The 26,537-nt window shown below is 47.0% G+C and overlaps 1 protein-coding gene across 1 annotated transcript in view; it reads left to right on the forward strand.

The window, feature by feature from the left end:
- Positions 1–26,537, forward strand: part of BCORL1 (BCL6 corepressor like 1) — a 76,583-nt gene that overhangs the window by 3,379 nt on the left and 46,667 nt on the right. Inside the window, exon 3 of the mRNA XM_025373586.1 lies at positions 20,493–20,622. Within this exon, the coding sequence (XP_025229371.1) occupies positions 20,537–20,622 (86 nt within the window). The 5' untranslated portion in view covers positions 20,493–20,536. The remainder of the gene's footprint in view (positions 1–20,492; positions 20,623–26,537) is intronic.

Raw genomic sequence — 26,537 nt, forward strand, 5'->3', positions numbered from 1 at the left:
GGGGCCGGGGCGGCGCTGCTGCCGCCGCCGCTGCCGCCGCCGCCGCTGCTGCTCCTGCTGGGGCCGCCGCAGCCGTTGCCGCCGCCGCCGCCGCCGCTTCTGGGCGGGGAACGGAGGCCAAAGAGAGTCCCGTGCCGGAGCAGAGGGCGCAGGCGGCGCGCGGTGGGGAGGGGGCCGTCCTGGGGGCGGGGGCAGGCGGGGGGGTGGAGCCCCCGACGGGGGGCGGTACGAGCCGGGACGACGACGACGAGGAGCCCCGGGGGCCGGGTGCATGGAGGACGAGGTGCTGGGAGAAGGAAGGGGGGTGTGGGTCCCGCGACGGGCCTCGTGGGCTTGGCTTCTCGAGGTTCGGCTTCGGGACAGAGCCCTGCAGGGGCGCCAAGAGGCCGGGGAAGGGATAGGGAGGTGAACGGGTCGTTGGAGGGGGCCCTCCTCGCCGGGGTCCCGCCGAGAGGAAGGCTGGGCCAGAGGGACGTCCGGGGCAAGGCTGGGAGGAGCCGGCCGCACCTCGGCTGGGGATTTCGCGTTATGGAGGTGCGGGAGATTGTTGTAGGGAAAGACGTGGTCGAGGGGAAAGGTGGGAGGGAAACACTGCAAACCCGGGAGGCCAATAGCACAGGCCCGTGGGGGTGCCCTTCTATTCCGCTCGCACCTCCTCCCTCCCTGAGTGGAAGCACTATGTTTTCGTTTTATTGTTTTGAAATTTTCAATGTTGGCTGATCGAAACTGTCGATGGGGTGATATTCATTCTTGATGTCTCCTGGAGTAGACAGTAAGCACAGGCATCATTTGGCGAGCAAGCATCTAGCCCAGGGTTTAGAGGCTCTTTATGTTAGTGTGAGAAGGGGGCCCGGTAACTTTGTGCCACAGCTTGACTACTGTTAAGGCAGTTTGGAGGTCGTCCCTTTGGTACAGAGGTGGAGTACAATTGCAAAAATCTTCAGTGAGACTTCTAGAGATGAGTTGTAGGTTAGCGTTACAGTGGTTAGCCCTGTGGTTCTTTCAACTTAGAAGGCTCTTTCTCAAAAGCATGCCGTTGAGTTACATGGGAAAATAAATGTGGATGCATTTGGGGTTGGGAGTGGATTAGGTTGATAATAAAATTTCAAGGTTGGAAGGGAGTTTTAAGGTTATTTACTTTTCTGTTGATATGTCCTGTCCTTGAATGTTGGAATTGAGGGAGCTTTATTATGGGGAAGATGGTAGATGGCACAGTGGAGGATGTCTGGTGCAGAGTTTAGGGTACTTTAATTGGATGGTGATGTCACCATGTGGTACTAAAGATGACAGTATGTAGGAGAGAAATTTGGGGGATTCCATTGGGGATTAAATGGGATAACCTAATTTTAAGAATCATCCCGGGGCTCCAAATAGAAGCAAAAGGCTGGGGAGGAGCCTGTACAATTTCGATGGAGGCGAAAAGTTAGTAGCAAAGACTGAGGGAGCTGGGAGGAGCAAGGGGCTTGGTGAGTCAAGTTAAGAGAATCTGAAGGTTGATAGTAGAGTTTAGGGATGTGGCCATCTTGACTAAGTCATGAGGATGTTGTTAGGCGGACATCTTTTGACAGGGCAACTTAGGCAACTGCCCTTGGGGCAGATGTGAGGGATGAAAGGTACAGGCCTTGGGGCACACAGCTTGAGTAAAATTGACCTTAAGAGGGCTGATCCTGATACCAGCTTTGCAAGAAGGGTGGGTAGATTTCTTTTCTTTTCTTTTCTTTTCTTTTCTTTTTTTTTTTTTTTTTGAGATGGAGTCTCACTCTGTTGCCCAGGCTGGAGTGCAGTGCCACAATCTCAGCTCACTATAACCTCCGCCTCCTGGGTTCAAGTGATTCTCCTGCCTTACCCTCCAGAGTAGCTGGGACTACAGGCGCCTGCCACCACGCCTGGCTAATTTTTTGTATTTATAGTAGAGACAGGGTTTCACCATGTTGGCCAGGCTAGTCTTGAACTCCTGACTTCAGGTGATCTGGCTGCCCGGTTTATTTTTGTCCTGGCTGTAAGTCATTGATGAGGAAGGAGAGGGGACACTGATGTCTGAGTTCAGGAGGACTAGTTTTTGGTTTTATTTTTTTTTGGTTTTTTTTTTTTTTTTAAGAATAGGCCAATAAGGAAGGGACAGCAAATCAAATCATTGGCATAAGGCAGAGAAAAGCTAAGGCCCCGGCAAGCTCTGCTGCTGGAGTCTGCATTGGGCAGAGTGGAGGGAGTTCTACAAGACATGATGGCTGCACCAAGAACACTCATGTGGGTCTGGCTGTTTTGATTTGTCAGGAAAGTGTAGATAAAGAGGGAGGATCCCTTTCTCAGTGACATAGACATTCTTGGGAAGAAAAGAGGGGTCCTCCAGAGGGCTCTGCTTCATTTGTCATGCAGTTCATGAAATAGAAAACAATGGGCTGGGTGCCGTGGCTCAGGCCTGTAACCCCAGCAGTTTGGGAGGCTGAGGCAGGCAGATCACTTGAGGTCAGGAGTTCAAGACCAGCCTGGCCAACATGGTGAAACCCGTTTCTACTAAAATCACAAAAATTAGCCAAGTGTGGTGGGGCGTTCCTGTAATCCCAGCTACTTGGGAGGTGGAGGCACAAGAATTGCTTGAACCCGGGAGGTGGAGGTTGCAGTGCACCAAGATCGCACCACTGCACTCCAGCCTGGGCAACAGAGCGAGAGTCCATCTTTAAAAAAAAAAAAAAAAAAAAGAAAGAAAAATAAATAAATGTTTAGTACGGGGATTGGAAGATCTCAGGACACTATTAGTTGGATTATGGGTTGTAGAGAAGGGCTTGTTTGAGAGAAACAGAATTATGGGAAAAAAGGACTTGGACACTAGAGAGAAGGAAGGCAAGAAGGAGAAGTCAGGAAGAGGGCTGGTTGAGCAATGAAGGGAAAAGAAAGGTGATCATCACTGGTCCCACGTAAGGGCCAACTAAGGAAAAAGTCAAACCTTGAAATCGCCAGGACAATGTTTTCCAAAGTAAACTCTGAAGAACTCTTAAAGCTCTTTACAATTTCATGCTGGAATCACTAAGGTTGGGGCAAGAGAGAAGGAAGATATGGGGTAAAAGTAGGGTTGGGGAGAAACTGGCTTTTAGAGAGAAATACAAGCATATTTATCCATAAGGAAATAGGGAACTTAGAGATTATATACAGGTTAAAATGCAGAATGTGAGAGAAAAAGAGAGGAATTAAGAGCCAAAGGAGGAAGATATTCACTCAGATGTCTTTTGGAGCTGGTGTTAGGGAGCGGGAAAGCTTGCCTTTGACAGCCACTGCCCTGGGAGGGCCCAGGAAGCAGAGGTTAGCTGGGATCCAGGCCTTACACATCTAAACATTAATTAGAAAATTTAGACTAAAGTAAGGATACCGAATGGGGGGAGGGATTCACTGTCCTAAATAGAGTGGACTTGAAAGAAGGAAAAAGTAGGAATCCACCGGTGTTTCCAGTCTGCAGGTGGGAAGGATCCTAGGTATGAGGAGATGAGTGATGGAAATTCCAGGGTGAAACTGGATAAAGAACAGTGAGTGGCATGAGAGCCTGTGGGCCAGAATTGGAGGGTGGGGTTAGGGGCATGGAAGAGAGGCTCTAATCAGGGCTTGGACTGGAGGCCATATAGAGTAATTCATTGATTCTAGGCTGAGCTAAGCTTGGGATGAAATAGAACAGCCAAAGAGAGTAGAGAGCTGTTCTTCAGGGCCCATCAGCATCAGAATCAGAGTGAAGAAATTCGAGGTCAAGTTTGGGTGGGAAAGTGAACACCAGAGTGGAACGGAGAGGGCGCTGGAGAAAGTGACACAACAGTTGGGGTAGAATAGGAAAAGGGAGAAGCCACTGATGATTATATAATCCGGAGGGAAGACCCTAGGCCTTCGGGTTTTCAAAGAGAAGGGAAGTTTCTTAATGCTGGAGTTTAAATTAGGTGTGAGTCTATGCTTGCCAGAGTGTTTAGTGTCAGGATGGCCAAAGAGGGAGGTAATATCTCCTTTTTGGCCAGTAGGATGCTAGTACAGTATTTGATAGAATTTTACATATGAGCTAGGCTTTATTAATGCCCATTTTTGAATGGTTATCCTTAAAATAATGTAGAAATGGTTCTTTTTCTAAATTAAATCATTCCCTTTCCCACTGTTCATAACTTAAAAGCAATCTTTTATGAAGAGAACTTTCTTTGGCGAACTGAAGTTTCATTCTGGTCAAGAGTAAAATTTAACTCTGTGTTTCTATCCCCATAATTCAAATATGCTGTTCTAATTTTCTTCTTTTTTATTCTAAGCAGAAGCCACCCTTTCCCCATAAAACATAAAAAGGATTTTTTTTTTTTTTTTTAAAAAGGGGTAACATGCAGGCTGCATGTCAAGGTCATATTTTCCCTGGTCAATGAATTATGATGAATTTGAATACAGCTGATGTATTATTTGTAAAATGTGGTAATTTTCAGATTTACTCATCACAGTATGTGAGGCAGGATGCCTCTTCATTTGTATTTTAAGAAAACCTTAAGCTAAAGGTCCATGAGAAATCCAGAGTACCAAGGAGCAGGGAAAGCTTTGTGTTTTGAGCTTCTTTACCGTCGGTCTGCTAAGAAACAAAATTTGGTTACCTCATTACTAAGGTATGCCTAGAAATCATAGTGTTAGTGCCATTTAAGGGTACTGTTGAGTTTTGTTATAATGCTGATGTCCAGGGACAAGGAGAACAAGCAGATTTTTGCTTTTCCAAGTTTTGTAGAGAAGTGCACCATGTATGACTATGATCACAGAGGTGAGTTGATGCGCTCTATACCTGAATCCATGAGATGATTGTCTTCTGATAATGAGGCTTTACTCAGTTTAACTTGGTTGTACCACACCCCAGTTAGTATAGTACAGTGGTTCTCAGACTTGAGCTCCTCAGAATTGCCTGGGGCGGGGTGGGGGGTGGGCTTTGGAGACAGACAACCTCAGGTTAGAGTGCTTGCTCTTCTACTTCCCAGCTGTGTGGCAGGAGGCAAGTCAGTTAACTAACTTTCTCTCTCTCTCTCTCTCTCTCTCTCTCTCTCTCTCTCTCTCTTCTCTTTCTTTCTTTCATTTTTGGCAGAGTCTCGCTCTGTCGCCCAGGCTGGAGTGCAGTGGCACGATGTCGGCTCACTGCAAGCTCCACCTCCCAGGTTCAAGCCATTCTCCTGCCTCAGCCTGGCAAGTAGCTGGGACTACAGGCGCTGGCCCACACCCGGCTAACTTTTTGTATTATTATTATTTTTTTTTTGGTAGAGACAGGGTTTCACTGTGTTAGCCAGGATGGCCTTGATCTCCTGAGCTCGTGATCCACCCGCCTCAACCTCCCAAAGTGCTGGGATTACAGGTGTGAGCCACCGCACCCAGCCTTTTATTTTTTTTTATTTTTTTTTTATTTTGAGACAGTCTAGCTCTGTCATCCAGGCTGGAGTACAGTGGTGGGATCTCGGCTCACTGCAACCTCCGTGTCCTGGGTTCAAGCTATTCTCCCACCTCAGCCTCCTGAGTAGCTGGGATTAAACGTGCCCACCACCATGCTCAGCTAGTTTTTGTATTTTTAGTAGAGATGGGGTTTCACCATGTTGGCCAGGCTGATCTCGAACTCCTGACCTGAAGTGATCTGCCCACCTCAACCTCCCAGAATATGTTGGGATTACAGGCATAAGCCACCGTACCAGGTCTTCACTTAACTTTCTTTCTTTCTTTTTCTTTTTTTTTGGAGATGGAGTCTTGCTCTGTCACCCAGGCTGAAGTGCAGTGGTGCTATCTTGGCTCACTGCAACCTCCGCCTCCCGGGTTCAAGTGATTCTCGTGCCTCAGCCTCTTGAGTAGCTGGGATTACAAGCACCCAGCACCACGCCCAGCTAATCTTTGTATTTTTAGTAGAGATGGGGTTTTGCCATGTTGGCCAGGCTGGTCTCGAACTCCTGACCTTAGGTGATCCTCCTGCCTCAGCCTCCCAAAGTGCTGGGATTACAGGCGTGAGCCACTGTGCCCGGCCCACTTAACTTTGTTGAGCCTCAGTTTTCTCATCTATACAATGGAGATGATAGTACTAATTTCACAGGGCTGTGAGGATTACACAGAATCATCCCAGGCTCATAGTAGGTGCTCAATAAATGGGACCTATTATTATATTATTACCTAATTTTTCTTGTTCAATTGTATCCTATTATATTATAGTAAACATGGTGGCAGCGTGAAAACTATCAACAGCTTCTTGGTGGTCCCCTTATATCTTGATTCTCTGTCCTCTTTCTTCATATTCCTGTTGTATTAGTACACATTTAGCATTTACAACGTCCTAGGAAGAAAGAGCTTGACTCATCACTGCATCCACCTTTGAGATGGAAGTGGCGGCTTCTTTAACAGCTATGCTGTAACACTGCTCAGTAGTTCAGGACAGGAACTGAGGAGTGTATATCCAGTTGAAACTTTAGGGAACATTTCAGGCCATGGGTGACATTTTTAAAAACCTTTGCTTTCTGAAAAGGGTTGCTGTGTTTATTTTATTTTATTTATTTATTTGAAAGTGTGCAGTGGTGTGATCTCGGCTTACTGCAACCTCCACCTCCCAGGTTCAAGTGATTCTTCTGCCTCAGCCTCCCGTGTAGCTGGGACTACAGGTGTGAGCCACCATGCCTGGCTAATTTTTGTATTTATATTTTTTATTTATTTTTTGGGAGTGAGTTTCATTCTTGTTGCCTAGGCTGGAGTGCAATGGTGCAATCTTGGCTCACTGCAACCTCTGCCTCCTGCCTCAGCCTTCCGAGTAGCTGGGATTACAGGCACCCACCACCACACCCGGCTGATTTTTGTATTTTTTCTAGTAGAGATGGGGTTTTGCCATGTTGGCCTGGCTGGTCTCGAACTCCTGACCTCAAGTGATCTGTCCGCCTTGGCCTCCCAAAGTCTGAGCCACCACGCCCAGCCTATTTATTTATTTTTGAGACAGGGTCTGGCTCTGTTGCCTCAGCCTCTCGAGTAGCTGGGACAGGCCACCACGCCCGGACAATTGTTTTTATTTTTATTTTTAGTAGAGACAGGGTCTCCCTGTGTTGCCCAGGCTGCTCTCAAACTCCTGAGCTCCAGCATTCCTCCTGTCTTAACTTCCCAAAGTGCTGGGATTACAGGCATGAGCCACTGTGCCTAGCAGAAAATATTCTTTTTATTTTATTTTTGTTTCTGAGATGGAGTCTTGCTCTATTGCCCAGGCTGAAGTAGAGTGGTGCAAACTCGGCTCACTGCAGCTTCGACCTCCCAGGCTCAAGTGATCTTCCCACTTCATCCTCCCGAGTAGCTAGGACTACAGGCCCATACCACCAGGCACAGTTGATTTTTTTAAAAAAGTTTTGGACCAGGCACAGTGGCTCACGCCTTTAATCCCACCACTTTGGGAGGTCGAGGCTGGCAGATCACTTGAACCCAGGAGTTCAAGACCAGCCTGGGCAATGTAGCAAGACCCTGTCTCTACAAAATAATACAAAAATTACCTGGGCTTGGTGGCGCCAGGCATGGTGGCGTGTGTCTATAGTCCCAGCTACTTGGGAAGCTGAGGTGGGAGGGCCACTTGAGCCCGGGAGTGCCGCTACAGTGAGCTGTGATCATGCCACTGCACTTCAGCCCGGGCGACAGAGTTGAGACCCAGTCTCAAAATAACAACAACAACAACAACAACAACAAAAACTCTTTGAGCTAATACTGTTTAATGAATGCTGTATAGATACACCTTTGAATGAGTAATATATATAAAGTTGGTTGAACCCATAGCTGAGTCTGTTCTGTTGTGAGAAAATAGAAAGAATAACCTGATAATAGTCTCTCCAAATATCTGTGTATGTAGTCCAGGAGACTTTTATAAAAGCAAAAGTTGGGTGAGGAAGAATTGTCTTTTAAAAAACTATATATATATATATATATATATATATAGAGAGAGAGAGAGAGAGAGAGAGAGACAGAGAGAGAGAGAGAGAGAGAGAAACTGGGTTATGAGACTGGCTAATTTTTGTATTTTTTGTAGAGACAGGGTTTCACCATGTTGCCAAAGCTGGTCTGGAACTCCTGGGCTTAAGCGATCCGTCTGCCTTGGCCTCTCAGTGTTGGGATTACAGGCGTGAGCCAGTGCGCCCGGCCAGGAATTGTCTTTAGGTGAAAAAATGCATATCATGAATATGGTATACTGAAATGGAGACACCAGAGGGCCACTGTGACAGTCTATGGCAGGGAGGACCCAGAAGCATCTCAAAAGGGATTCAGAATGTCTCATATTACAGTGATTCAACTTTAGAGTGTGAAAAAAGCACTAAATATTTATATAGTCCTGCTGAAGACCAAGATTGAGGAAAGCCAATTTGTGTTTTTGGTCTAGCAGAAATTAGAAGTACTCAAAAAATGACCCTAGCTATTTAGGGTGACATTTTGAGGTTGCTTTGCATTTTGAAAGGACTGATTAATTTCACAATGATCACTTAAGTTTTGTGTGACATCTGGAAGTTGTATAAAATCTTGTATCCAGAGCCTAGGTCTATTATAAAGCTATGATGAGGTGTTTTCGTTAAATGGAGTAAAGTAATTTTCTTACAGCAGGAAATGGAAGTGAGTACTGTTTGAATAATAGGGAAAAAGTATCATAGCAATGGGTAGAAAGCAAAAAGAATCTGGCGGTATGAAAATGTAAGTGAGGCCAGGCACACTGGCTCACGCCTATAATCTCAGCACTTTGGAAGGCAAAGGCAGGAGGACTGCTTGAGGCCAGGAGTTTGATTCTAGCCTAGGCAACACAGTACCCTGACTGTACTGAAAAAATGGCGCACACCTGTAGTCCCAGCTGCTTGAGAGGCTGAGGTGGGAGGATCGCTTGAGCCTGAGAGGTCAAGGTTGCAGTGAGCTATGATCATGCCATTGTACTCCAGCCTGGGTTACAGAGCAAGACCTGTCTCAAAGAAAGAAACAAAATGTAAGCAAAAGATTAAAACTTTTGCATTTGACTACTTCATTCTTGGAATAGATTACCTATGGTCCTTTTTTTATTTTTTAATTTTAATTTTATTTATTTATTTTTTTGAGACAGAGTCTTGCTTTTGTAGCTCAGGTTGGTGTGCAATGGCACAATCTCAGCTCTGACCCCCTGGGTTCAAGTGATTCTGCTGCCTCAGCCTCCCGAGTAACTGGGATTACAGATGCCCGCCACCATGCCCAGCTAATTTTTTGTATTTTTAGTGGAGACAGGGTTTCACCATATTGGCCAGTCTGGTCTTGAACTCCTGACCTCAGGTGATCCACCTGCCTTGGCCTCCCAAAGTGCTGGGATTACAGGCGTGAGCCACCACGCCCGGCCAGCCTGTAGTCCTTTTTTAAGTGCTTTCATGTTATTCCGAATTTTTAGTAGGGACTAGTAGTTCATTCCCATTTTGCAGGTGACACGGTAAATGGACATAGAGAGATAATCTGAGATGGCTGAGAAGTGGGGACTGGGAGTGTTCTCCAAGTTTTCCCACCGCAGTGTAGGCTGTGGGTCCTAGAGTGTATCACTTTTCAAGGCATTACTAGATTAGATGGTTCTGTTTAATATTGCTGCTGTTTGAGTAGATGGTTTTGAATGGATTTTGGATGTTCCTAAACGTCAGATTGACCCTGAAAAGATGGGATCCAGCACTAGTGAGGAGCGTGAAAAGGGCGTAGCATGGGTCTGGATGCTAATGCTCACAGAGGAACTCCAGGGAGATTGCAAGCCCTGGCCGCTCAGCTGAGATGACTGTCCAGCCTCCTGAGGTGACTACTTTGGGGTAACTACATTCATTTGAATGAGTAAACATTCATGCATTTAACAGGCAGTTAACATTCCTTTGTATCCAGTCTCATAAATGTTTATAGGTAAGGTTTTAGACATGGAAGTACCCAAAGAGTCTATGAAGGTGTCCGTGCTAGACCTGTGTGCCGGCAACTAGTTAGCCTTCCCACTGAATACCAGAATTAATGTATCTGGGCAAAAGATACAATATGCCTTATAAGACTGATCCCTTGGGGTAGATACCCGTGGAAATATTTGGATAGGAAAAAAAAAATCCAGGGGAAGTAGAAAGTGTTAGAATAGATTTTTAGTCAGGCAAAAGTTTGGGATGAACTGCACAAAGGCCCTTCTTCCTCCTTTAAATTGCCTGGCAGATTATTTCTAGTTGATTTTGTGTGTGCGGTAGTAGGGGGACCAAGTTGGCATGAAGGGAAGCAAAGTAAAGTGTTTGGGGGCATGTCTATGGGACTTTTCTTTCTTTTTTTTTTTTTTTCGAGACAGAGTCTCACTCTGTTGCTCAGGCTAGACTGCAGTGGCATGAACTTGGCTCACTGCAACCTCTGCCTCCCAGGTTCAAGCGATTCTCCCGCCTCAGTCTCCTGAGTAGCTGGGATTACAGGTACCCACCACCAAGCCTGATTAATTTTTGTATTTTTAGTAGAGACAGGGTTTCACCATGTGGACCAGGATGGTCTCGAACTCCTGGTCTCAAGTGATCCACCCACCCCAGCCTCCCAAAGTCCTGGGATTATAGGCATGAGCCACCACGTCTGGCCTGTCTGTGGGACTCTTGAGTTTCAGGGAATGATATTTGGTTAATGGTAGGGAAAGATGAGGGAATATAGATATTGGGGGGAAAGATTGAGGAGAATTTTAGAATACCCTTATATGTATTAGATCATTAAAGAACAGTTTATTTTTATTTTTATTTTTTGACATGGAGTCTAGCTCTGTCACCCAGGCTGGAGTGTAGTGGCCTGATCTTGGCTCACTGCAACCTTTGCCTCCCAGGTTCAAACAATTCTCCTGCCTCAGCCTTCTGAGTAGCTGGGATTACAGGCATACACCACCACGCCCAGCTAATTTTGTATTTTTAGTAGAGATGGGGTTTCGGCATGTTGGCCAGGCTAGTCTAGAACTCCTGACCTCTAGTGATCCACCTGCCTCCACCTCTCAAAATGCTGGGATTACAGGCATGAGTCACTGCACCCGGCCAGAATGGTTTAAATTGGGGTAACTTCCTCATTGGGGGCACGGGTTGCGGTATGTAATCAAGTAGGGAAAACAGGAATGTTAGTCTCCTAACACATTCTGTTGAATACACATGGAAGAAGGCAGAGTAATCAGGAGGGCAAGCTCTGTAGTAGGAGTTCCACATCTAAAGCCGGGTAAAGTTGTCCTTGCTGGGTGTGTATACATTTTCCTGTGGAAAACAATGAGCAGATTTGCCTTCACTCTAAAAGACTTCTGGGCAGAAGTCATGGCCTTTTCCCTCTAGCCCTGAGATCTCAGTGTCAGTGGTCTTTTGGATCTCCTCAGGGGTGTCTTGGATGCTGTTTTTCCCAAGTGGAATGATGAGGTGGCCTCTCCTTTTGCTGCTGTAAAGTTCGCCTCTGTCTTATGGGAGCTTTACCAAGAGCTCTGGGTCTCTATTGGAGGAGTAGGTCCCAAAGTTGGTTTTCTTTACTTATTAGTCATCACTGACCCAGCCCTCCTCCTTAAACTGTCTACTGGCCACACCTATCCTCTTGAGGACAGATCCAGGGCCAGGCTTCAAGATGAATATTTTCCGGCTCTTTCATTTTTTTAAAGTCATAATTGCTTCCAGGTCACCAGGCACTATGAACCAAAAGGAACCTGGGGGAGCAGGACCACATTTCGTTTTATTGAGAGCTTCTTAAGCTTGGGTTTCTAGTTTACTGTCTTGATGGTAGAGTCCAAGCATGAATAAATGGGTAGGTTTCATGCTATGTGTAGAAGACTGAGTTGTGTTCCACACGTTGCCAGCTCTGAGTGTTCTGCACTTAAGGGGTCTTTGGCCACAAAGGGAACTACATGATCCTGAAGTATTTGTCAGCTGCGTGAACACCCTGTCTGATCATTTTCTTTTATTTATTTATTTTTTTGAGACAGGATCTCTCTTTGTCACCCAGGCTGGAGTGCAGTGGCATGATCTTAGCTCACTGCGGACTCGACATCCTGGGCTCAAGGGATCCCTTCCACCGCAGCCTCCTGAGTAGCTGGGACCACAGGTGTGCACCATCATACCCAGCTATTTTTTTTTAAATTTTTTATAGAGATGAGGTCTCATTATGTTGCCCAGGCTGGTCTCAAACTCCTGGGTTCAAGGAATCCTCCTGCCTCAGCCTCCCAAAGTGCTGGGGTTATAGACATGAGCCCATGCCTGGCCTCGTCCTGTTTAAGGTTAAAAACCTCATAAACAGTGCCTACCTCAGTCAAAAACATTTGTCAGATAGATGCTCTCTCTGTTACCTCCTTTAATGTCCTTCTCTTCCTCATATGCATGATGACAACCATGCTTTCGCTTGTAATTATTGTGAAATCTGCATGTTTTGGCATCTTCATTTCAAAACAAAACAAAAAAATCCTATCCCATCTGTAAAATCTCCTTTGAGATTTTAGTGCTGCCTATCCCCTATTACTAACTCCCCCAGCCCTGACTTAGGCTATAATTTGATGTTATTCTTCCCCTTTTGAGAACACATTCTCTCTAAACTTTTCTAAAATGTCTGTCTTCAGTGCTTCCCCACAGTGTTTCAGTTTGGCCCATGATGGTGAAATATTTCAGGTTCCCCTATTTCATTTTTTTTCCTTTTGGTTGTTACATGTGATGGGCTTTTCTTTTATGCTTATCATACCTGCCCTTGTCTTCCGGTGTGTTCTATTTGGATTTGTTTTAAAGATCTCTGCTTCATTATAGTTTCTCTTCCACTACCTGCTCGCCCTCAGCTTAGCTGCTATTTTTCACCATCTTAAAGTTATTGTGGCCAGGCGCGGTGGCTCACGCCTGCAATCCCAGTACTTTGGGAGGCCGAGATGGGTTGGTCACGAGGTCAGGAGTTCGAGACGAGCCTGGCCAACATGGTGAAACCCCGTCTCTACTAAAAATACAAAAATTAGCCAGGCATGGTGGCCCATGCCTGTAATCCCAGCTACTCAGGAGGCTGAGACAGGAGAATCACTTGAATCCAGGAGGTGGAGGTTGCAGTGAGCCAACATTGTGCCATTGCACTCCAGCCTGGGTGACAGAGTGAGACTCCATCTCACAAAAAAAAAAAAAAAAAAAAAAAAAAAGTTATTTCTCTCCCATTAGTTCTTTTTTGTTTGTTTGTTTCCCCTGTTCTGTAGTGTGGTGATTGTCTCTGGCCACCTGCTCTTGGCTGCCCACTTGTTGGATTCATTTCCTGGGATTTTGGGCAGGCCTTTTACTTCTCTGTGCGTATGCCTCCTAAATTGAAGTTTTACATATATAAATATATTTTTTTCCAGCCACACGTATGGCTTTGGGTTGGCAGAGCATGTGCTCTCCTTTGTCCTCACCGTGAGTTGGATATATCTTTTGAGTTTTTCCCCCCAAAGTAAGGATAGCTCACAGTGGTTCCTCTGCCTTCCAGGCAGTGACCAGCGTTGATTCTTGGGCCATGCAGCTGTTCATTTCTTTAACAATTACATGGTTGTGACATCTGGGAAAATCCTTTGAGGTATTTCATATCCTTGTGCCTGTGCTTCCTGGGTCATTTGGGATTACCAGGTTTCTTCCAGTTCCTTTTTGGAACTTTGCTTTTGATGTGATGATTTCCATCAGAGAGAGGGAGAGTGGGCGGGGTGGTGGGGGGAGGTGGAAAGGGAGAACACATGAGTACCGGTGCTTCAAGCAAAAGCCAGCATACAAGTGTGTAAACCAGCGGCACCTACCAAGTGTGGCATGCCTACAAGGCTTTTCCTTTTTGCTCACCTCTCCTGGGATACTAATTTGATTGGCTATAATATAATAAAACAAGCCCCTAGGCCTACTGAATCAGAATCTCCAGGACTGAGACCTAGGAATCTGTATTTTGAACAAGCTCCTCGGTGATTCTGGCTGGGAAACATTGGTTGACACTGACCGTCCTGACTCCTCCCTTCTGTGAGCATTCGCGCAGGCAGGAGCCTGTTCTCTAGGGCTGCTTTAGAGGTTCCCTTTACTTTCCCTCTGGCTGGGGAAGACCAATCTTGCCTTCTTGTATAGACCATGTAGCTCAGTGTCAGTGTTCTCCTGCCCGTGTTTTATCCCTCCCCTTCTCTCCTCTCATCTGCAAAGGCTACTGTTAATTAGCAACAGTGGGCTTCAGATAGGAAGCTATCTGGGACGAAATCATGATAAAAAATTGGGAGGCAAAGATTTAAGTGGATGCTCCATCTTGAGGATCTTGTGAAAATGGGGGTATCCAGAATCAGCGTTGTTCTCTACGTGGTCATAGCACATGTATTATATAGTAATTATTTTGATATTTTAACTTGGTTTTATTTTGTGTGTGTGTGTGTTTTTTTTTTTTTTTTTTTTTTTTTTTGGCCTAAAAGCTCTTTATCTAGGTGATGTTGTATGATGTTCTGTTTCCAAATGCCTGTGTTCCCCCTCTGATTTCTGTCTCAGACCCTACATACTACTAATCCTAATCCTCTCTGAATAGAACAATAGGAAACCTGAGAGTGAAAAATCCAGTGTCACTAATACCTGCTGCCTATAGATATTTAGTAGCAACTGAAACTTGTACTTTGTGTTGAAACACATCTTTTTTTTTTTTTTTTTTTTTTTGAGATAGGGTCTCCCTCTGTTGCCCAGGCTGGAGTGCAGTGGCCCAATCTCGGCTCACTGTGACCTCTGCCTCCCGGGCTCAAGCAGTTCTCCCACCTCAGCCTCCCAAGTAGCAGGGACCACAGGTGTGCACAGCCACACTCGGCTATTTTTTGTATTTTTAGTAGAGATGGGGCTTTGCCGTGTTGCCCAGACTGATCTTGAACTCCTGAGCTCAAGTGATCCACCTGCCTCAGCCTCCCAAGGTGCTAGGATTACAGGCATGATCACAGTGGGGTTACAGGCCACTACCCCAGCCTGAAATGCATTTTATGGCAAGAACAGCCCCTTCCATTGCTTGAGTCCTCTAATTCTTTTCTTCCCCCCCGCCCCAGACGGAGTCTTACTCTGTCGCCTAGGCTGGAGCGCAGTGGCACAATCTCGGCTCACTGCGATCTCTGCCTCCCGGGTTCAAGCAATTTTCCTACCTCAGCCTCCCGAGTAGCTGAGATTACAGGTGCCTGCCACCATGCCCGGCTATTTTTTGTATTTTTAGTAGAGATGGGGTTTCACCATGTTGGCCAGGCTGGTCTCGAACTCCTGACGTCAGGTGATCCACCCATCTTGGCCTCCCAAAGTGCTGGGATTACAGATGTGAGCCACCATGCCTGGCCGAGTCCTGTAATGCTTAGTAGAGAGAAAAGATGAAATGAGTACCTGGGGTATCAGCCAATAGGCTGAGCTGGTTTTGTTTTTATTTTTATTTTTGTTTTAGACAGAGTTTCGCTGTTATCCAGGTTGGAATGCAGTGGCACAATCTCAGCTCACTGCATGCTTGACTTCCTATGCTCAGGTGATCCTCCCACCTCAGCCTCCCAAGTAGCTGGGACTACAGGCACCCGCCACCATGCCCGGCTAATTTTTTGTAGAGATGGGGTTTTGCCATGTTGCCCAGGCTGGTCTTGAACTCTAGGACTCAAGCAGTCCTCCCACCTCAACCTCCCAAAGTTCTGGGATTACAGGTGTGAGCCACTGTGCCCAGCCAGTGTTGTTTGTTAAAATGGGGATATTCCAAGATATTCTGAGAAACAGTCAAAACTTGATTAACCAGGATGTTCAGGGAACGGGGTCCCTGTTAAAAATGTTTCTAAAATTATGCTAACCCACATAACTGTCTTTGTAATGTTAAAAGATAATTGTCAGAAAAAAGGTAAAAAATCATGACTGTCGTACAGATATAAAAATGAACACGTGTTAAAGATTTTATTTTACTCATTAATCAACAAGAGAACCAGACAGATGTTATAGCTGGTTCAAACAAAAAGTCAAAAAGCACAAATTTATGTGGAGTAAAGGAACTAAATTGCAAACGGAGGCAAAAGTAGTTTTTCTACAGTGGGGAGGAAAGTCAATCCAAACTCTATGGGACAAGACAGACTTCGCATATACATCAGTTACCTGCAATTTACAGAGATGCAGAATAGCTTGAAGACAATAACCTGAGCTAAAATCAGATAGCCCAGAAGGTTATACTATAGACAGTGCATAGGTTTTTCATTGGAGTACAAAGGTTTTTCTGTAGTAAGCAAACATGATGGATGCTTTGTGTGTGTGTCCGGGGGGGGGTGTGGGTGTTGATTTTGCTTCTTGTGATTTCTCAGGGCCGTCACTTCAGTTCTTATCCAGAATTCAGTTCCGTATAACATGCATTTACTGAGTAGTTACTATATGTAAGGTGTTGTGGAGGAACCAAAGACAAAAAAGGATGCTATTTCTTTTTTTTTTTTTTCTTTTTTTTTGAGATGGAGTTCCACTCTTGTTGCCTAGGCTGGAGTGCAATGGCAATGGCGCAATCTCTCAGCTCACCTCAACCTCCACCTCCCAGGTTCAAGCGATTCTCCTGCCTCAGCCTCCCAAGTAGCTGGGATTATAGGCATGTGCCACCATGCCCGGCTAATTTGGTATTTTAGTAGAGATGGGGTTTCCCCATGTTGGCTCTGCTGGTCTCAAACTCCTGACCTCAGGTGATGTGCCCGCCTTGGCCTCCCAAAGTGCTGGGATTACAGGCGTAAGCCACTGTGCCTGGCCAAGGATGCTATTTCTTACCTTAGGTAGCTGATTGTCTGGTGGGGGAGATAAACATGCCTTGTCCCCAACTAACCAAGCTAGAGAGGAGAATAAGAACCAGTGCTGTGGAAGAGGTAGGGATTAAATGCTTGAGGATAACCAGAGAGAGAGGGGTTAACTGAACTCTAGGGCCAGGGCTAGGGGGATGATGTGATGACATTTAAGCTGGGTCTTGAGAGAAGACAGGGAGAGGAAGAGGGGGAAGCAGGAGAGGCCATTTCAGGGTGAGGAGGGAGAAGAGTCCTGAAACTGGATGGTGTGTTTAGGAAGGGTTGGGAGCTGGGGGTGGTGAGAGTGGTGGGGAAATGGCAAGATGTGGTAGAAGAGGAGGCTGGAGAGGAGGTTTGAGGCCAGGTCATGAGGGCCCTGAAGGCTGTGCTGAGAATGGCTGGCTAGATCCTAGAGGCCGGGGAAAGCTGTTGAAAGCTTTTGAGGAAGGAGGGGGTGACATGATCGACCTGGAGCTTTAGAAGATGAATTTATTGTAGAATCAAGAAATTGAAGGCAGAGGGAGCAGTTAAGAGGTGATTATAATAGTCTGGGTGAGAGCTGATGAGGGCCTGCACCAGGGTAGTGGCAAGAAGGGTAGAAGGCAAGGCTGGAGATGGCATTATTAAGGCATGACTTCTGATTGAATATGGGCGGCAGGGGAGAGAAGGAGTTGAAGACGACAGGGCGGAAATTTCCAGGCTAGGGGACAGTAGTGCTGTTAAGTAAGCTAGGAAACACGCTGCTACTGGACATAGGGGGTGGGGAGCAGGTTTATGAGAACAGATAATGAGTATGGTTTGAGACACGTTGAGTTTGAGGGGCTTGGTGGTCATCCAATTAACAGCGAGTTGCTGGCAGCTGGAAATTCTGGTCTGGGCTTAAGGAGAGAGGTCAAGGCTAGAGATACAGATTTGGGAGTCATCAGCGCATCAAGGGGCGAGCTGAAACTGGAAGCTCATGAGCTGAGAGAGAAGGCGGGGCAGGGCTGACAACTGGCACAGAGGGAGAGAGATGGGTGGGGGAAGCCAGGGAGAGCCGGCAAAAGGCAGACTAGGAGGAAAAGAGACAGAGGGAGACCAGGGAGGGACCAGAAGAGGGAGACTGAAGGCACAAGAGTAGAGGGGAGGGGGAGGCACAGGAGAGGGAGAAGGGGAAGGAGGGGGAGAGGGAGGAGAGAATGAATGGGAGACTGAGGGAAATGGGGAAGGTGAGATAAGCAAGAAAAAGAAAGGGAAGGAGAGAGGTGGGAACGGGGAGAAAGTTGGAGGAGAGGGGATTGTGTGTGTGTGTGAGAGAGAGAGAGAGAGGAGAAAGGCAAAAGGTGAACAGCTGGGAGAATAATAGGGAGAGAGAAAGGTGAGGAGGAGGAAGAGTAAAGAGAGAGAGCTGGGTAGGGGGATGGGGAGAAAGAGGGAAGGAGCCTTGAAAGATAGGAAGGGGAGGAAGTGGGAGAGGGTGGCAGAGGTGAAGAGAGACAGAGATCAAGGGAAAGGCCAGGCCCCAGTGAATGCCCAAGTCTTTGGGGTGGGCAGTGGAAGAGAAGGGCCCCGGAGAAGCCATCAGGCAGTGGATCAGGAAAGACAAGAGAAGGGAGAGAATAAAGAGAAGGGGCAAGGGCAACGGTATGCCGCTCTGCAGAGATGAGGAGGAGGATGAAGCCCAGGTAGGGTGGATGCCCCTCTCTCTTCTCCTACCACCTCCATACTGGCCTCCTGGCTCTCCCTTGATCTTTGTGGGCAACCTCCCGCCTTAGGACTTTCTTGTACACTCTTCCCTCAGCCTGGAATGCTTTTCTCCCAAATATCTGCGTGGCTACTCCTTCAGCTCATTCCGATGGTTTAAATGTCTCCTTTACAGCAAGGCCTACCCTGCTCACCCTATTTCAGATAGTGGCCCTCCCCACCTTAGACTGTGTCCTTGCCCCTTAGTCTGTGTTGTACTATCTCCTCCTCCTCCTCCTCCTTTTTTTTTTTTTTTTTTTTTTTTTTTGAGACAGTTTCACTCTTGTTGCTCAGGCTGGAGTGCAGTGGCGCAATATTGGCTCACCGCAGCCTCTGCCTCCTGGGTTCAAGCAATTCTCCTGCCTTAGCCTCCTGAGTATCTAGGATTACAGGCATGCACTACCACGCCTGGCTAATTTTGTATTTTTAGTAGAGACAGGGTTTCTCCATGTTGGTCAGGCTGATCTTGAACTCCAGACCTCAGGTGATCCACCTGCCTTGGCCTCCCAAAGTGCTGGGATTACAGGCATGAGCCACTGCACCTAACCTGTTGTACTATCTTCTAACATGCCCTGACATACAATTATTTAACATGCTGTGACATAGAAGTATTTAACATGTTTATTGTCCATGTCATCCCCCTGGGATGTAAGCTCCACATGGGCAGGGATTTTGTTCTGTTTTGTTAATCGTTGAATCCTCAGTACATAGGATGGTGCTGGCTCATAGTAGGAATGCAATAAATTGTGATACTGTGTTGAATGTGGACAATCTCTGAAAATTGAAAAACGGATACATGAAACAAATCCCTCATACAACTATATCTTACTGTGATTTACTTCTTTGGAAAGTGGAGAACAACATACAATTCTGATAACTGTAGGGTTCTGTTCAGTTGAACTTCAATGAATAAGGATTTTAGTTAATAAGCTAACTTGAGAGCTTAAGGGTCTCAAGACAAGCTCATTGGATAAAGCTTTTTCTTGGTGGCTCATTTTTTCTAGAAGGTAAATTGACTGTGCCCTGCTTGTGAAAGCGAGAGAGGGACATTGGCTGGTGAAGAGAGTGTTGGAGCATGGAGACAACAGACTGATAGGAAGGGACAAGGACGGAAACACGTGTTTTGTTTTGTTTTGTTTTGTTTTATTGAGATGAAGTCTTGCTCTGTGGCCCAGGCTGGAGTGTGCTGGCACGATCTCAGCTCACTGCAACCTCCGCGTCTTGGGTTCAAGCAATGCTTGTGCTTCAACCTTCCGAGTAGCTGGGATTACAGGTGCGCACTGCCATGCCAGGCTAATTTTTTAAATTTTTACTAGAAACGGGATTTTACCATGTTGTCCAGGCTGGCCTCGAACTCCTGACCTCAGGTGATCCACCCGCCTTGGCCTCCCAAAATGTTGGGATTACGGGCGTGAGCCACTGTGCCCTGCCGAAACATGTGGTTCTTGATGGAACATTGTTTTCTGTTTGTTTGCTTGTTGGTGGTCAGTGTGCAAGGAATACCACACCTGATTTGGAGGGAGCTCGAAACCAGGTTAGATACATGTGTTATGTCCAAGTCAAAGTCAATGGAGTATTTTTGAAGGACTTATAAAAAACAGCATGTGCTTTCTCTGAAGAGTGTAAATTGGCTACGTCACTCAAATACTTCAGTACCTACGGATTAGAGAGTAGAAGAGAAAAAGGTCACCAGTAGTGTTTCAGTGCACCACTCATATATGGGTATGACTCTCTAATTGTAGTTGGTTAGGCTAAATGTGTGTAGAAAAATATACTGTCATCTCATTTGCCTGAAATAGATTGAATTTCCTCGAACACTCAAGCATATCTGTCTTTTAAGATAATTTAAAACTCACTCTAGGTGATTAACAATGTCCTCATCTCCATCCTGAAACCTATGGATTCCTAGAAAGCTAGTGCTCCCTCTTCCCGGTTTAGACCTTAATTTTCCATAGCAGGCTGGCTGCTTTAACATTTTGATGCTGTAATTACCTTTATTGAAACATTGCTGTGTAAAAGGTGATTGAAGCAGCTGTCCCTGTTACGAGTTTTGATTTTCTGGAATTCTTTTCCCCAGGGGGAGTGGCCACAGCAGGTCCTATCTGGTGGTGAGTGGCTGTCATGATCTCTACAGCACCGCTCTACAGCGGCGTGCACAACTGGACCAGTTCTGACCGGATTCGCATGTGTGGCATCAACGAGGAGAGGTGAGGAGGCGGAAGGTGGCCGCTGTTGGCCTCTAGTGAGTGGTACCTCATCACCAGAGGGATAGCTGCACACAATAGGGCCTGGGGAGGGACCCTGGGGAGGAGACTCTTAGTTGTTTCTAATTTTCCTGTGGTGGGATGGGGATGGGGCTGTGTGAGTGGCCTGATCTGCCATGCTATCTCTTTTCAGACGAAGGTGAGGAGGCCAAAAAAATGACCTTTTGCCAGCTAGCACTTGTCTACTCATTAACAACTGTCAGAGTGGGGAGTAAGGGGAAGCTCAGGCAATGGCATTTTTTTTTTTTTTTTTTTTTTTTTTTGAGACAGGGCCTCACTCTGTCACACAGGCTGGAGGGCAGCAGCACAGTCTTGGCTCACTGCAACCTCTGCCTCCTGGGCTCAAGTGATTCTCCCACCTCAGCCCCACCAGTAGCTGGGACCACATGCGAGCAACACCATGCCTGGCTAATTTTTTGTTTTTTGTAGTTTTTGTAGAGACGGGGGTTTCACCATGTGGCCCGGGCTGGTCTCAAACCCCTGAGCTCAAGTGATCTGCCTGCCTCAGCCTCCCCAAATGCTGGGGTTACAGGCATGAGCCACTGCCCATGCCCGGCCAGCGATTGCAGTTTTTATTTGCTGCCTCAAAGTTTGGTGCTCAAGGATATATATAAGGTATTTTCAGTCCTTGATCTAGGTCTGGAAGAAAGATGGTTTTATTGTTCAGATTTCTGCTGGGAACTGGCATTAGGCATTCTGGTGGTCAGCGCTTTCCCACCTCATGAGGCTAATTCCAATTTGAAGTGAGATCCTTATGAAGTATCAAAGGATGTTGAGACCGCCTAGCATAGTCTTGAGAGTTGGTGACACCTGCCTGACGCGTGTGTGTTTTCAGTTATCTGTTCCCCAGAATATTTGGTTGACCAAGATGTGCCATTTCCTGATCATGCCCATACCCAAAGCACTCAAAATGGCCTTCAGAATTTACATTTGGCTTTCATAACCCTTGATCAAAGAGCTGTGTGTGATGGCTGCAGTGCCTCTCTCATTTTTTTAATTTTTTTGAGACAGAGTCTCGCTCTGTCACTCCCAGGCTGGAGTGCAGTGGTGCGATCTTGGGCTCACTGCAAGCTCCACCTCCTGGGTTCATGCCATTCTCCCGCCTCAGCCTTCCACATAGCTGGGACTACAGGCACCCGCCACCACGCCCGGTTAATTTTTTGTATTTTTAGTAGAGACAGGGTTTCACCATGTTAACCAGGATGGTCTCGATCTCCTGACCTCGTGATCTACCCACCTCGGCCTCCCAAAGTGCTGGGATTACAGGCATGAGCCAGCGCGCCCGGCCTTTTTTTTTTTTTTTTTTTTTTTTGAGACAGAGTCTGGGGCTACAGGCGCATGCCACCACACCTGGCCAATTTCTGTATTTTTAGTAGAGATGGAGTTTTACTATGTTGGCCAGGCTGGTCTCGAACTCCAGACCTCATGATCCACTCACCTCGGCCTCCTAAAGTGCTGGGATTACAGGCATGAGCCACTGCACTCGGCCGCCTCTCCCGTTTTTAGAGAAGGCACTGCTCTTTCATGTTTGCTGGTGTTTTTCTGTTGTTCCAACCCACTGACTGTTTAAATTCAAATATACATCAGATAAATCACCAAGACCCAGAACAATATGGCTTTCCCTGGGATTCAAGATTTGACATTTCTTGGGTAAACCTTAGAAATGTGTGTGTGCATATGGGGGAGTATTGGTGATTTTGAGGGGAAAAGGAATGGAAGTCTTTGTGTTTATCTACTTTCTTCTTCTGTTCCTAACCGAAGAAGTATATACTTATCTGAGGTCAAGGTTCGCAGAATAGACCTTTCTATTTTCTTAAGCCATTAGTGCCTGATAGCTTAATGTTCTCTGTACTGAGAAACAAGTTAGAGATGGGCTTAAAAGGAATTTAATTTTAGGATACAAGAGTAAAGACCATGGAAAATGAGATGAAATTCTCAGGTGCTCAGGAAGAAAAGTGTTTTCCTTTACATATGAAGCATGTCCTCAGATGATCACTAGGAGATGATCTAGGGAAAGGCAGGGTGATAATAATGATTTGCATAAGTATTCATTGGCAGGTCATGTTGACCTAGTTATAAGTAGTTGAGACTTTGATGCAGAAATCTGGACTAGAGCCTTCAAAAGACCAGCAGGACCGGGCGCTGTGGCTCATGCTTGTAATCTCAGCACTTTGGGAGGCCAAGGCGAGTGGATCACCTGAGGTCAGGAGTTCAAGACCAGCCTGGCCAACATGGCGAAGCCCCGTCTCTACTAAAAATACAAAAAAATTAGCCAGGCATGGTGGTGTATGCCTGTAATCCCAGCTGCTGGGGAGACTGAGGCAAGAGAATCACTTGAACCCGGGAGGTGGAGGTTGCAGTGAGCCGAGATTGCACCACTGCACTCCAGCCAGGGTGACAGAGCAGGACTCTGTCTCAAAAGCAATAAAATTAAATAGTAATAAATAAAGACCAACAGACAAGTTACCTTAGTTCACCATCTACTATAAATCCCTGCCAAGAAGGGAGCAGGAAGGAGACTCAAAATCTGATTTTCCCTCCATCTTGTTTTTTGTTTTTGAGATGTAGTCTTGCTCGGTTGCTCAGTCTGGAGTGCAGTGGCACGATCTTGGCTCACTGCAACCTCCACCACCTGGGTTCAAGTGATTCTCGTGCATCAGCCTCCTGAGTAACTAGGATTACAGGTGTGCACCACCATGCCTGGCTAATTTTTGTATTTTTAGTAGAGACAGAGTTTCACCATGTCACCCAGGCTGGTCTCAGACTCCTTATCTCAATCTGTCCACCTTGGCCTCCCAAAATGCTGGAATTACAGATGTGAGCCACCATGCCTGGCCAGATTTTCCCTCCTTCTAAACCTGTGCCTGGTGCTTAAGATGACCCTTTTTTTTTTTTTTTTTTGAGATGGAGTTTAGCTCTCGTTGCCCAGGCTGGAGTGCAGTGGTGTGATCTTGGCTCACCACAACCTGTGCCTCCTGGGTTCAAACGATTCTCCTGCCTCAGCCTCCTGAGTAGCTGGGATTAGAGGCATGTGCCACCACACCCGGCTAATTTTGTATTTTTAGTAGAGACGGGTTTTCTCCACGTTGGTCCTGCTGGTCTCGAACTCCCGACCTCAGGTGATCCGCCCGCCTCGGCCTCCTAAAGTGTTGGGAGTACAGATGTGAGCCACCACGCCCGGCCTAAGATGACTTTTTAAGTGTTGTCACTTTTCATCTCATCCACCCTTTATTATCACCTTCTTGCTACAGTCTAAGCCATGTTATCACTGGTTTCCAAAATGTAATCTCACCTTATTTAAAAATCCTTTTCCTTGGCCTTTTACAACTTGTAGAATTTAGGAATTTGGGGTACAAAGCTGTGCCTGGGGTTCAACTCTTAAAGTGATGTTTTAGAGGCCTGCCAGCTTTGGTAGCTGTGATTGAGGATTGCAGAACAGGAGGCATAGGCTGGCCCCAGGTGGCTGTCTCTAGGCAAACCTACAGCTAAATGTGTCTGCTTGCCTGCTTGCATCCCTTCTAGGATTAATTCATGCCTTCATTCAACAAACATTTATTCAACATAATGAGAGCAAACCAATAGTCCTAGTACATTGCTGGTGAGTGCCCTAGAGTAGCATGTCTGGGTCCGGTGGGAGTCCAGATGCAAGAATTGACAAACCTCCTGGTGGGAGAATAGGGGAAGGCTTCCCAGAGGCAGTGGCATTTGAGCCCGGGCTTGAGGAATGAGTAGGAGTTTGAGGTGAGAGCTGGTATTTCCCTGGGACAATAAGAGCACAGTGTGGCGGCGCACAGTGGCTCACGCCTGTAATCCCGGCACTTTGGGAGGCCGAGGCGGGTGGATCACCTGAGGTCGGGAGTTTGAGACCAGCCAGACCAACATGGAGAAACCCCGTCTCTACTAAAAATTCAAAAATCAGCTTGGTGTGGTAGCACATGCCTGTAATCCCAGCTACTTGGGAGGCTCAGGCAGGAGAATCGCTTGAACCCAGGAGACGGAGGTTGCAGTGAGCTGAGATCGCACCATTGTGCTCCTCCAGCCTGGGCAACAAGACAGAAACTCTATCTCAAAAAAATAAATAAATAAAAATAAAAAAGCTCAGTGTGTTTGGGGAAGGTCCGAGTCGGAATGAAGGCAGTCTTGGGGTACTGTGGGACTCGAACCAGGGAAAATCTCCCAGGACTGGAAGGTAAGGAGCCTGGTGTGTGCTGGGTGGTATATTTCTCTTATGGGTAGTCTGGGCCCAGCAGGAACTGAAGAGGGTCTGGTTTGACAGTGGTGCTAGCCCTTAATAATTAGGGAAACAGCCCTGAGGGGTCATGGCCGTTTCTGGTTTAAGTTCCACAAAACCTTGAACATAACAGCTCTGCCTCCTCTGTGGTGGGAAGAAACAGCAGGATTGATTTTCAGTCCTGACTGAAGCCTGCTATGACCTCTGTACCCTCCTGCCGCCCCTGCCCCCGCCAGCTGCATGTCATAACCTTGCCTGGTTGACCCAGCTCTTCCCGGGCCCCCTCCGCTGCAAGTTACTCCTGTCCCAGGCTCTTCTCTCAATGGAGCAAGTTAATGTTTGGTTAGCTCTGCCCACCCCTCTTCTCAGAGGATTTGAAACACGGCTGCATGACATTTTGCAGCGCCTTTGGGGCTGGCACTCAGGCGTGGGTCTGGTTGGAGTAGCCAGGACTGCTGTTGCTTGGCCTGGTTCTGTGGTTCTCTGGCAGCTGCCTTCGAGAGCAGGGATTCTGCTTTCAAGGTGTGATTTCAGGCAGGGTGGGAGCTTGCAAGGGGGGAGTGAGGATGCAGCCCACTGCCTTTTGTATGACCAGGAGGGGAAAGAATGTAAATAAATAGCACCTTCCCATGTGGGGTTGCTTGGGGAAGGTGCTGCTGGTTTTCCCTGGAGTATTCCCCCCAAAATCATCCCTGGCAATTCTAGTGGGAACACGCTTCCCCCTGGCCCAAGGCTGGGCATAGGTCTCGCTTTTGTGGTCTCTTAGGAGTTGATGTGAAAGTGTGTTTTCCCTTTCCCTCAGGCCCTACCTCCCTCCCCTTCCCGAGACCACCCTGACTGCATCTAAAGCCCTTGCCTCTCCTTACGGTCATTTCTGTTTGTCACCAACAGTCACTTCCAGCAGTGGAGCCCTCCCACTTCTGCCAGCCTAACTGCCTTTTAAAGGGAACAAGCCTTTCCCCCTCGGTTAGCCCCTTCTGGATCCCTGAAAAGATGGGGAGAGGCCCGTGGTGATCCCCCTTGCCTTTTTTGCTTCTCTTGCCCCAGGTACAATTTTGGAGTCCCTGTTTCAGTGGGAGGGAGGGAGTTAGCAGCGCCCTCCCCCTTCTTGTTGGGGTTGGCTTCAGCACCCTGACTGCCCTTTGGCTAGGGTGACTGGGGAGGCGGGAGCTGGCTTCTTCAGGGCTGTCTTCAGGAGCTTGGGGTGAGGCTCTAAAGAAGGGAGGCAAAAATTAGCCAGGCGTGGTGGCGCATGCCTATAATTCTGGCTACGCAGGAGGCTGAGGCAGGAGAATTGCCTGATCCCAGGAGGCGGAGGTTGCGGTGAGCCGAGATCGAGATTGCGCCACTGCACTCCAGCCTGGGTGACAGAGCGAGATTCAATCTCAAAAAAAAAAAAAAAAAAAAAAAAAAAAAACAGGGAAAAAAAGGAGAGAAAGAAGGGAGGTGATTTCAGGCGCAGTGTATTTCCCCAGGGGCACACAGAGCAGTCCTGTGCCTTGCCCACCCGGGAAACGCACTGCAGCATCTATGTTGGGGTTTTATTCTTTAACCTCAACCTCCTCCTTGGCCACTCCCACCCACAGCTCCCCAGGGCAGGGGGCAATAGTTTTTTTCTGTTGTTGTT

Source organism: Theropithecus gelada, chromosome X (genome assembly GCF_003255815.1).
Source record: "Theropithecus gelada isolate Dixy chromosome X, Tgel_1.0, whole genome shotgun sequence".
In the NCBI taxonomy this organism is placed as follows: domain Eukaryota; kingdom Metazoa; phylum Chordata; class Mammalia; order Primates; family Cercopithecidae; genus Theropithecus; species Theropithecus gelada.